At 47.4% G+C, this 12,773-nt stretch overlaps 1 protein-coding gene across 2 annotated transcripts in view; it reads right to left on the reverse strand.

The window, feature by feature from the left end:
- The window catches only part of GCN1 (GCN1 activator of EIF2AK4), a 78,666-nt gene that overhangs the window by 29,157 nt on the left and 36,736 nt on the right, over window positions 1–12,773 (reverse strand). For both annotated transcript variants that reach the window (XM_044275420.1, XM_044275421.1), the window contains exons 21-23: window positions 6,789–6,967; window positions 6,617–6,710; window positions 4,785–4,898 (exon numbers count right to left, since the gene is read on the reverse strand). In XM_044275420.1, coding sequence (XP_044131355.1) covers window positions 4,785–4,898; window positions 6,617–6,710; window positions 6,789–6,967 — 387 coding nt within the window. The remainder of the gene's footprint in view (window positions 1–4,784; window positions 4,899–6,616; window positions 6,711–6,788; window positions 6,968–12,773) is intronic.

The following is a 12,773-nucleotide window of genomic DNA, read 5'->3' on the forward strand; positions in this document are numbered from 1 at the left end:
AGCAAGGAGGGCCAGCCACAGAGCCCCACAGAAACCACAGAAGTGCAAAGTGCAACCGGAAGGGGGGACATACACAAGACTAGTATGGCATGCGACGGAGCGCAAGCAGTCCGCCCAGAAGAGAGGGCAATGTACTTGGCAAACAGTGCGGGCAGCAAGCGTGCAAAGCCCGCCCCACAAGGGGGTGATGCCCAAGACCAGCACCTACTTCAGAGAAGGAAGACATACCATATTCCGCCCAGAAGAGGGCCATGCACATGGCCACACCGCATCCAGCAGGACGTCCACCTAGTGAAAAGGGGACATGCACAGGGTAATCCTAGCATTAAGTGAGTGTGCAATAATCCACCAAACACCGAATTTTGTGAGAGTACAACTACTTCGCCAATGAATGGGGACAAGTACAAGTCCAGCACAGCACATACAAGGACAGTTGTGAGTCCTGTGAGCGTACAAAAGGTCCACCCATGGAATGAGGGGTGGTCACGCACAAGGCCAGCACCGTATCCAATGGGAGTGCAAGCATTCCACCCATCTTAGAGGCCAGCAACGTATCCGGTGAGAGTGCAGTATGCCACCCAGAAGGGGGAGCCATGCCCATGGCCAGTATTGCAACCAGGGAGAATGCGAGCACCCCGCCATGGATGGGGGTCAGGCACCTGGCCAGCAGCACACTGGCGAGAGAACAAACACAGTCAGTGAGAGTGTGTGTATGTTGCCTGAGGAAAGGAGACATGTCCATGGCCGGCAGCGAATCCAGTAAGAGTGCCGTACACCACCCACAAAAGGGGGAACATGTATATGGCCGGCAGTGGATTTAGTGAGTTGCAAGCGTCCCACCATGGAAGGGGGTCCTGCACGCGGCCAGCAACTTATCAGCGAGAGAACGACCCCAGTCAGTGAGGGTGTATGCATGGCGCTTGAGGGAAGAAGGCATGCCCAAGGCCGGCAGCGAATCCAATGAGAATGCAGCATACCGCCTATGGAAGGGGGTTATGCACATGGCCGGCTGCCCAGCACCATAACCAATGAAGTGCAGTATTCCGCCTAGAGGAAGGGGTCATGCACAAGACCGGAAGCGAATCCAGTGAGTGCAGCATTCCGCCCCTGGAAGGGGGTCATGCACAAGACCGGCAGCGAATCCAGTGAGTGCAGCATTCCGCCTATGGAAGGGGGTCATGCACAAGACCGGCAGCGAATCCAGTGAGTGCAGCATTCCGCCTATGGAAGGGGGTCATGCACAAGACCGGCAGCGAATCCAGTGAGTGCAGCATTCCGCCTATGGAAGGGGGTCATGCACAAGACCGGCAGCGAATCCAGTGAGTGCAGCATTCCGCCTATGGAAGGGGGTCATGCACAAGACCGGCAGCGAATCCAGTGAGTGCAGCATTCCGCCTATGGAAGGGGGTCATGCACATGGCCGGTATCAAATCCAGTGAGAGCAGCGTTTCGCCTATGGAAAGGAATCACGCACATGGCCGGCAGTGAATCCAGTGAAAATGCAGCGGTCCCCTATGGAAGGGGGTCGTGCACCAGACCAACACCGTATCTGGTGAGAGTGCAGAGTCCACCTATGGAAGGAGGACATGCACAAGACCGGCAACGAATCCAATGAGTGCAGCATTCCGCCTATGGAAGGGGGCTGTGCACATGGCCTGCAGCGAATCCAATGAGTGCAGCGTTCTCGTGCACATGGCCAACACCGTATTCGGTGAGAGTGCAGTATTCCACCTAAGCGGGGGGTCATGCACCAGGCAAGCCTGCAGCCCGAGAGAGTGCAGTATCCCGCCTAGGAAGGGGTTGTCTGCACATGGCAGTTACCATAGCTGGAGGGTGACGAACTCTGCCAACCGAAAAAAGGAGAGCGCATGCACTTGGCCAGCGCTGTATCCCGGAGAGGGCAAAGAAGGGAAACATGCACCAGCCGGGGAGTGCGACACCATGCCGCTCATGGAAGGAGCATGCATACAGGCGGCGCTACTGAGATAAGGCTGCAGCGTCCTGCGCAGCGCACAAGAAATCCATTAGCTTAACCATGTTATGCATTTCTAAATAAAAAATAGCCTCACTGAGGCAGAAGAAGTGCCACCATACAGGTGCCCAGCATAGAAGTAGAGGGGGGGGGGGGGGGGGGGCGCCAGCCATATAGGCCCATCAGCCGAGCAAAACAAACTGAAGCACGGAGGCCGGTACCCGAAGGGTTAACAGCCAACCAACCTGGAAGGGAGGAGGAGGCGGCGCCGCGATCCCCTGGGGGCGGGGAACCTCCAGGCGGGAAGAATTCGCGCCCGGAGAAGTTCCCGCCCCCTCCAACAGAGGCCGGAAGTTTGCGGCCTAGCAGGCCGTGAAGCCGGGGCCTAAATTTTCTGCGGCACCCGGCTGACCGGGGCCGCACAGGAAACCGGAGCGGACTGCCTGGACAAACCGGCCGCGGAAGCCCACCCCGCGGACCGGAAGTCAGGGGCCCGGGTGGAGCGCCGGAATGCGACCCAGTAGGCCCGAAGCCTGGGCCAAAATTTGCGGAAGTCGCCGACGGCCGGCCGGAATCGTTGGAGCATCGTGCTCAAGCCAAATGCCGGCCGCGGGAGTCCACCCCGCAGGCCGGAACAGTCGGGGGCCGGGAAGGAAGTGCGGCCCAGCAGGCCGGGAAGAAGCGCCGGAGGTGCGGTCGCCCAAGCAGCACTGCCGTCAGGAAAAGGCCCCCGGTCCAGAGCAGCGCATCGGTGAGGGGATGGGGGGACCCTGAGACCAGGTGCCCGTGAGGATGTGAGCACAGCGTTCCCAGAAGGGACGCTGATAAGTGAAGGGAGGCGATGTGGTTGCCTATTCGCAGCATTCTGCTGCTAAAATGTCCCATGAGGGCCAGAAGGGAGGAGAGGGAGCAGGGAGTGGAATGTCGCCCCGCAGCACCCCAGGGGCCAGCCTAGGTCCAGCAGTGACCGAAGGGTCCAAGTATGGGGGGTCAGGCACGCAGGAGACCAGGGTGGGGGGTGGGGGACGAAGGGCTGGAGAAGCCACTCTCTCACCATAGTCGTCTTCACCCTCGGTCCATTCCAGCAGGGTCGCCCCTTCAGCTACTGGCACCGTAGTGGCAGGACGCTGGGAGAGGGACTTGGCGTGCGGGCGACCCTTGCGCTGGCGGGATGTAGGGGAGCTGGGCTGCCCTGATCCACCTTGTCTTCTGTGGGGGAGGCAGCAGTGCGGGTGACCGGCACTGGCGCAGCTCAACCCCGGGAGAAACAGAGAGGTCTAGTGCGTCTCTGTTGTCCCTGATGATCTGGAACAAAAAGAAAAGAAAAAAGTAAAAATCAAAATTTAAACAAGGAGAAAACAGCCCTGCAGTAGCAGGGAGTGTCTTGCCTCCTTGGACACTAAGCAAAAACTGGCAGTCTCTCTCTCCAGGCTGAGGGTATAGCTGATGGAGGAGGGGCTTAACAGTTTTCACTTAGTGTCACGCCTCCTAGGGAGATGAGCTATACCCAAGGTCTTCTGTGTCCCCCAAGGAAATTGGGCGAGAAAAAAACTTTTATGATTTCCAAACATAAGACACAAAGAAAATTTCTGTGTGATATCAGGAAGAGGTGAAGCAGCAGTCCCAGAATTTGGAGTAAGTCCCTTCTCCAGAAAATCAGCCAAAGTACATATGTATGGGTCCGCGCTAGGTTTCCACAGGCAGGCTTTCACTCACAGGAAGATTCTATGGAGATTCCACGATGTTACAGGCACATCTCCAATAACAATCCCGATACCGACCAGCAAAGTTTCTTTCCTCCTCTCCTTCAGGAGAAACGGAACATAGTGCAATACCCAGGGTGTTTAATATTAAGTAAGGTTTATTGTACTTACAAACATCAATAGGTAAAAAGCATGTGTAGATGCCCGACCCGGGTTTCGCCTTTGCTTCATCTGGGGCAAAGGCGAAACCCGGGTCGGGCATCTACACATGCTTTTTACCTATTGATGTTTGTAAGTACAATAAACCTTACTTAATATTAAACACCCTGGGTATTGCACTATGTTCTGTTTCTCCTGAAGGAGAGGAGGAAAGAAACTTTGCTGGTCGGTATCGGGATTGTTATTGGAGATGTGCCTGTAACATTGTGGAATCTCCATAGAATCTTCCTGTGAGTGAAAGCCTGCCTGTGGAGACCTAGCGTGGACCCATACAAGACTTCCAAACTGTTTTAAAGGGTTACTCTGTATGCATTTGTCCAGTTTTCAAGTTAAAAGGTGCATTCATAAACTGTACAATTAAAAACATCTAGTGGGCCTCTTACAAACAAAGTTAGCTAAAAGGTTCCTATAGTTTTTGACACATTCCCTGTCTTTTTAATGCAATATATAGGTTAGGCTGTGTTCACATCTGCGTCACAATCCGTTCCAGCTTCCAACGTCAGACAAAATGGTGCAGCATGCTGCAACACTTCATCTAGTGAAATGCCCGGTTCCCTGACAGAAACCCAACAGACCACAATACAGTCAGTCAATGTGGTCCACTGCGTCTATTCCTTTCAGTCATTTGATGGAACCAGAGCTTCCACGGTTTTCTATCATGGGCTAAAATAAGAAATAAATGGCAGTGATGTGAACAGAGCCTAAGGTGGACCTTATATAGTACTGAGCCAACCTACTGTAGCAATAGTGTGCTATATCCAAAACCTATCTGCTAAGGCTTCACTAGGCCACCGACATGGAATTTGCAACTAACTGGTGTTTTTAGCATCCCCTTCATAACTGGCATCTGCTTTGTGGTAGACTAGAAGTTCATATTTTGGTTTCCTCACCTCCTTTAGTCTCTTCCGGATTTGACCCTCTCTTTCCATCTGAGCCTGAATCATTTCCTTCTGTTTACTTGTTAGCTGAAGCTCTTCCTTTATGCCTTTCTTCTTTTTTATCTCCTGCAAAGCATCACAATAGTTAGTATAAAAATACATTTTCACACGGAAATTTGCAAACTCTACATAAAGACAGTTAAAGGGGTTGTCCGGGTTCAGAGCTGAACCCGGACATATCCCCATCTTCACCCCTCCAGTCCCCCCGACATGAGCATTTCATGCTCCGATGCTCGCCTTTGCCCAGTGAGGAATCGCGTAGGGCAAAGGCATTTTTTGGAGATCCGGTGATGTCACCAGCGCTAATGGGCGGGCTTTAGCGCTGCACTAGCCAGTAAAACGGGCTAGAGCCATCAGAGCCGGTGACGTCACCTGGAACACTGCTAGACGGAAGCCTCCACCTAGCAGTGTAATAATATAAACAAAAAAGCCCCAGCCCAGAGTGAAGATGGAGACATGTCCGGGTTTAGCTCTGAACCCGGACAACCCCTTTAAGACTATGGATATTTACTTAATTCACATTTCTGATTCTGTCTGCATTAAGGCTGCTTTCACACGGGCGTTACTAAGCCTTCATACAGAATGCTTAGTAAAATAGAGATGGAGGGGTTAAAAAAAATAAAATACAAATTAAACTCACCTTAATCCACTTGTTCGCGCAGCCTGGTTTCTATTCTTTTTTCTTCTTTGAGGAAAAGGACCTGTGGTGACGTCACTGCGCTCATCACATGGCCCGTCACATGATCCATCACCAATATATATATTTTTTTTTTAACCCCTCCATCCCCATTTTACTAAGCAATTCTGTATTAAGAATGCCATTTTCCCTTATAACCATGTTATAAGGGAAAATAATAAAGATCAGGTCCCCATCCCGATCGTCTCCTAGCAACCATGCGTGAAAAATCGCACTGCATCCGCACTTGCTTGCGGATGCTTGCGATATTCACGCAGCCCCATTCACTTCTATGGGGCCTGTGTTGCGTGAAAAACGCAGAATATAGAACATGCTGCGATTTTCACGCAACGCACAAGTGATGCGTGAAAATCACCGCTCATGTGAACAGCCCCATAGAAGTGAATGGGTCAGGATTCAGTGCGGGTGCAATGCGTTCAACTCATGCATTGCACCCGCGCGGAAAACTCGCCCGTGTGAAAGAGGCCTAAAAGGATTGTCAAACAAAACAAAAAAAATAATAATAATATACCAGCACCTACATCTGAATACTCTTGCAATTGCATATAATTAAAAATAATAATATATAATTAAAAATTAGTATAGCCACTGAGTTGTTCACTGAAATTTAAGTATATCGCCACCTGCTGTTTTTTTTTTTTTTCTTTCTTCTAATTTCTCTGTTCTGCTCACTGAGATGGAAGCACATGCTCAGTTCCATCCTTCAACTGCCACCAGCGGCACCAGAAAGGACACCCCCCCCCCCCCCCCCCCCCCCCGAGCTGTCAGCTTGAACTAAATCTAGCAGAACAATTGGAGCAATGAATGTGGAGATCTCTGGATCCATGTGAGGTACAGGGCTGGTTCTAGCTTTGTTAGAGAGAGATTGCCATGTACCATACGATATCGGATTTTCATTTTTTAATCACGGGATAACCCGATTAAATAGGACGCATTTAGTTCTGCAGAGGGTGGGGCAGGATGGAGTTTAGGAAGAACGCCACCTGGATGCCTCGGCACACAAAGCATTTCCTGAATGTCTAGAATATGGTTCTTACATTCAAACAAAATATGGAATGGCATGAATCTATAAGTAATAAGAATATACCTCTTTTAGCTCCAGCTCAATTATTTGTTCCTTGAATGAGTAAGCTTTATTCTCTCTCTTCATATTTCCCTTTTTTAAACTCTCCTGTTGAGCACTAATAGAAAAATAATGTTAAAAACATTTGTGGTCAAAATTTGAAGTCCCAAATGCAAGAATTCATAGCAATAATTACCTATGTAAAATAGATTTGTCATACAGCTCTCCCTCAGGGGTCCGCATTATAGCATACTCTTCTCGGGTAACTTGACACAGAGTAGGATTTTGCAGGGATTCCGTTATAATACCTATCAGTCTGGGAAGTACTCGGTCTGGAGAAATGCGAGACAGTGCCCCGGCTGCGTTGAGGACAGCCTGAAATAAAAAAGTAATGCCACTTTGTTATTACAAGAAAAAAAGATCAGAAACCAATTCCCAGAGCAAGTAAATCACTAGCCTCTGTACACCAAGAAGTATTTGCTACCAGCATTTTCTAGAAGATTATATGATCAATAGTCAAAGCATTGTCAATCAAAACTGTTGATGTTAAGGGCGGAGTCTGGCAGCCGAGCAGGAAGCACGCAGCATAGAGAGCTCCGATGCAGACCAAGCTAGAGCGAGCGTAATAAAGCTATGTCATGTATAAATGTCTTTGTCAAATAAATAAAAAAGATCCGATTTAAAAAATATATATAAAAAAAATAAAATGGGCAAGCTTACAAGAGAAAAGGGTAAAGAAACTCTGGGCAGACAAAAATGTCATCCAGCCAAAGCGACATGGATAGATCTGTTAAGAAACCGGAGGTGAGAAGTGAAACCAAGATGGCGACGGAGACCACGACCAAGATGACGCGGCCTCTCCTGATGATTTACCAATATCTAGAGCATTTATGAAGGAACTGCTTAATATCTATACGTCAAGGCCTCAAAGACATAAAGCAGGACATGAGGCAACTAGGTGCTAGAGTGGAGATGCTGGAAGCCGCCCAAAACGCCACTACTGAATTTGGTGAGCATGTTTCCCATAATTTAGATAGCGCCCAAGCTCATCTTAACTACCGTATCTATACTCCCTAATCGAAGACCATGATAATAGGAGGGAGAAGAAATAAACTTCGGCTTAAAGGATAACGGTCATATTTTCATAAAAAAAAAATCTATTTTAGCATATGTTACTGCTGCAGAAGCATTATGCATAAAGCAATCTTTAGTTTCTTCACATACCACAGTTTTCCTTGAGTTTTCCCCTTAGTTACAGCTGTTTTGAATCCTACATTATGAGGATCTTCTCAAGATGGCTCCTCTGCCAGTTCTCTGAGGACAAAACTGCATTCCCTCAGGTCACATACAAACTTGCTGTAGCCAGCAGCTTCCTGTCAGCCAATCAGATTGGATTTCTTAGAGACACGCCTCCTCACTCTGAAGCCTAATGCAGGCATGCAGTGTGAAGGACCACCCCTCTGTCTTCTGTTTATACTAAAAGGAAGACAGCCAAGCCATAGCAACGGTCTTTTAAGGGAGCAGTGAAAACGGACAGAGGACATTAATGAAAGCTGTTATTATAAGGTAATTACAGATCTTTTGACAATCATTGACAGACTAACTCAGGTATACATGCCTAGCTGTAATAAACTAGCAAATAAAATAAAAATATGACAGTTATCCTTTAAGGGAATCCCAGAATCCGTTAGTCCTGGGACAGGCTATTGCGCAGTGTTTTGCACACCTGGTTACAACAGAATCCCCTGAGGTGTTTGAAATGGACAGAATACACAGAGCACTTAGACCAGTGCCAAAGCCACAGGAACCTCCCAGAGACGTAATTTGTCGCCTAACCAGCTTTTTAGTAAAGGAACAAATTCTAGCTGCAGCCCGCTCCACCAAAGCATAACCCTAAGTTCACACCTGAGCGTTTTACAGCGCGTTCAAACGCGTGGTAAAACGCTCAACACTTGAAAACCAATGCTTCCCTATGGGAATGATTCTCACCTGGGCGTTTTACAGCGCGTACGATCGCGCTGTAAAACGCCCGACGCTCAAACAAGTACTTGAGCTTCTTTGGGGCGTTTTGACGCGCGTTTGTGGCCATAGGACACTGCAGTCAATGACACAAACGCGCGTCAAACGCGCTTTACTATTACAACAACCGCGCGTCAAAAACGCGTTTTGGAAACGCTCAGGTGTGAAAGCAGGGTTAGAGATTAAAGGCTCAGTCGTCGCTATCTTCCAAGATTTGTCACCTATGACTTTAAAGAAGAGGCGTCTCATGAAACCCCTACTAGATGTCCTGCAAAAACGCCAGATTACCTATCGATGTCTTTATCCCTTTGGTCTCTTGATTAACACCCCCAAATCGTAAACACGTGTCCGAGCACACGCAGATTTACAGAAGATCTATGATGCCTTGGACATTTCTAGTCTGGAAATTCCAGATTGGTGCCCTGCGCAGAATGTTGCTGCGCTTCCCCCTCTGCCAATGCTGGATTCCTGGCAAGTAGCCTCACCCATACCAAAGAGATCCAAGAATTCGGAACATCAAGCCACCAAACGAGATAAGAGGGACACTGAATAGCACCATTGCCTTACCTGCCTGACCGGTCAAGCTTCGCTGCTACTACCTCACGGCTACTCTACCTCTTCTCATTTTCTTTTTCTTTCTCCTTATAACCCCTTCTATCTTTATCTTCATTTTCACCCTGTGTACTAACATTTATGTACTCAGCCCAGAAATTAATGCTCGCTCTGGATATTGGTCTACTGTGTATAGACCCCCTCCCAGGCTTTACCGATACTGGAGCCTGAATAGCTGCGACCTACAAGGTTCTCTTCTATTGTTGAATGTTGTATTTTTTGGTCATGATTTTTCCCCTACCTCTTTTCTAGTCTTCCCTTCCCCCTCTAACATTGAAGGTACATACCTGCAAATTAGCCATAAAAAAACCCCATAAAAGCACATTATTTGCTTGTTTGACCTGGTTCTGTTGCTGAGACGCAGTGTCTCAGCAACAGGTCAAACAAGCAAATAATGTGCTTTTATGTTTTTTTTTTTTTATGCCTAATTTGCAGGTATGTACTTTCAATGTTAGAGAGGACCTTTCATCGGTCCAAATATTGTGAACTAAGTATCATGACATACACAGCGGCGTCCAGGGATCTCACTGCACTTACTATTATCCCTTGGCGCTGCTCCGTTCTCCCGTTATGTCCTCCGGTATGTTCGGGGACTTGGTTATAGTAGGATGAGACTGCCCTTGTTCTGCTGGGAGTCTCCTTCTCCTAGGCTGTAGCGCTGGCCAATCGCATTGCAGAGCTCACAGCCTGGGAGAAAAAACCTCCCAGGCTGTGAGCTCTGCGCTGCGATTGGCCAGCGCTACAGCCTAGGAGAAGGAGACGCCCAGCAGAACAAGGGCAGACTCTGCCTACTATAACCAAGTCCCCGAACATACCGGAGGACATAACGGGAGAACGGAGCAGCGCCAAGGGATAATAGTAAGTGCAGTGAGATCCCTGGACGCCGCTGTGTATGTCATGATACTTCGTTCACAATATTTGGACCGATGAAAGGTCCTCTTTAACGCTCTGCCGAAAAGGAGCCCAATCTGGCACTTTCCACACAAAAAGAAAGTAGATGTAGCTTTGATACAGGAGTCTCACTTCCGAGTCAACCATATACCTAAACTGTCACATTTGCTATACAATCGATGGTATCATAGCCCATCACCTCACCCTGCATCAAGAGGGGCGAGTATAGCTATACATAAAAGGACCCCGTTTGTCCATCATTCAACTATGGTTGACGGAGAAGGTAGATTTATCTTTATCAAGGGCACTATAGGCCCTCAGCTGCTCACTTTTGGAAATGTCTAGGCTCCCAACACTGCCCAAGCGAACTGGCTTGGTGATGTTATCGCCAAGTTTGGAGATTTCGCAGAAGGCATGGTCATGTTAGGTGGTGACTTTAATGTGGCTTTGGTCCAGAGTCTTTATTGCTCGACCGGGTCTTCTACGATGTCTGTCATCCCTACGTAAGATGAAAAATTCATTGGCTACCCAAGGTTTAGTGGATGCATGGAGAGCAATGCACTCCAATGAGAAAGATTACACCTATTTCTCTGTAGCGCATCACTCTTACCAAAGAGTGGATTATATCTTCTTTCCAACTCATTCCCTTCTGCACAAATCGGAAATATTCTATTATCCGATCATGCTCCAGTTTTCTTTAGTATTGTAATACCAAACATGCAGAAGACAGAATTTAGGTGGAGACTAAATGAAACCCTGATCACTGGCCCTCATATCTCTAAGTTAGCTGGTCTTATGGAAGAATATTTCCAATTAATAAAAGCCACTAACATCTCAAAAGCGATGTTGTGGGATGCCCACAAATCAGTCATGCGGGGCGGGCACTCTATCGCATTATAGTGGCAAATCTGGGGGAGCTGCTCAACCCCTAACACTGTAGCGTGTTTTTCATTGGGGGAGCAGCCCCGCCGCATGTGGACCGCAGCAAACGACTATCCCTAGCAAAAAAAGTTGCATACGGTGGAGGATGTCGGCGCGGTCCACATGCACCACAAAGGCATCCTACACAAAACGGAGCATTGTGCGGATGAAAATATAATCATATAAATCACAGAAGAAATGCACCAAACGGATATGCCACTGACTATACTGGCTAGTCATAAATTCAGATATTAAAAGCTGAGACTTTTGCCAATATATTCCTGTCAGGAAGATATCGGAGCCCATCATGCACATATTAAAAACCAGCGACGGGCAAAAATTCAAGACCTTTTAAGGCAAATCTCAACATAAAATAAACGTAGCTACAGATACCCTGGCACGTCTGGACACCATGAGATCAGAACTGAGGAACATTTTAAACACTCAAAACTGCGAAATTGTTCTTATCCACGCAATATAAATATTTTACGCTCATGGTAATAAAGCGTCGAAAATATTACTCTCTCAAATAAAAAAAGGAGTCACCTTCTTTATCTCTCTTATTAGATCCTCTAATTCGCAGGAATATCGCTAAACAGATCTTATTGCGAAGCAATTATGTGAATATTATAGTAGACTATATAATCTACGTGAGCCCTTAACTCCCTCTCAATGTCGAAATAAAACTCAACAGATTCAAAATTGGCTAGAAAAACTGCATCTGCCTTCACTGAAGCCAGAACAGATTCATAAATTAAAATCCTCTTTCCTGCTTACAGAACTTCAGGCAGATTTGGAAGAGTCACCTATGAATAAAAGTTCTGGCCCTGATGGTCTTCCTATCTACTATTATAACTTTTAAAAATATACTTTTGCCCCACTTCTTGGCAGTGTGCACCAGAGACATGCTGTCAGTGCAAATCTCCATTATACCAAAACCAAACAAAGAACATTCATTATGTTCAAATTACAGGCCAATATCACTTCTGAACAATTACATCAAGCTATATGCTAAAAGGTTCGCTAATAGATTGAAAATATATCTACCAGAACTCATTTCATCAGAACAAGTGGGATTTATTCCCGGTAGATGGGAAATACAACACTGCGAGAGTGATCCAACTTATACAAATAGCCAAGACCTCCTCAACACCACTAGCCTTAAGTATGGACACCGAAAAGGCTTTTGATAGAGTTGATTCGTTATTTATGTCTCAGGCTATGTCTAAATTTGGTATCCCAACCTCTTTTGAAGATGGAGGTAATGGTTATGTACAACAACCCGACGGCTCGGGTCTTGGTGAATGGCAAGCTCTCTTTGTTTAGCATATCCAGGGGAAACAGACAGGGGTGCCCGCTCTCCCCGTTAATTTTTGTTTTAGTTATTGAAACTCTTCCGCAAGCTGTTAGACAATCACAGGAGGTGAAAGATGTCAAGTAGTGATGAGCGAACTTCTGTTTTAAGTTCGGCGTCTAAAGTTCGGCTTCCGGTTAGCGGAGAATCCCGATATGGATTCCGACTTCCGTTGTGGTCCGTGGTAGCGGAATCAATAATCGGCCATTATTGATTCCGCTACCACGGACCACAACGGAAGTCGGAATCCATATCATGATCCATATCGGGATTCTCCGCTAACCGGAAGCCAAACTTTAGACGCCGAACTTAAAACAGAAGTTCGCTCATCACTAATGTCAAGGTTGGTTCTAAAACCCATCAACTAGCAGCATTCGCGGACGA

This window comes from Bufo gargarizans, chromosome 1, assembly GCF_014858855.1.
Source record: "Bufo gargarizans isolate SCDJY-AF-19 chromosome 1, ASM1485885v1, whole genome shotgun sequence".
NCBI classification, from domain to species: Eukaryota; Metazoa; Chordata; class Amphibia; order Anura; family Bufonidae; genus Bufo; species Bufo gargarizans.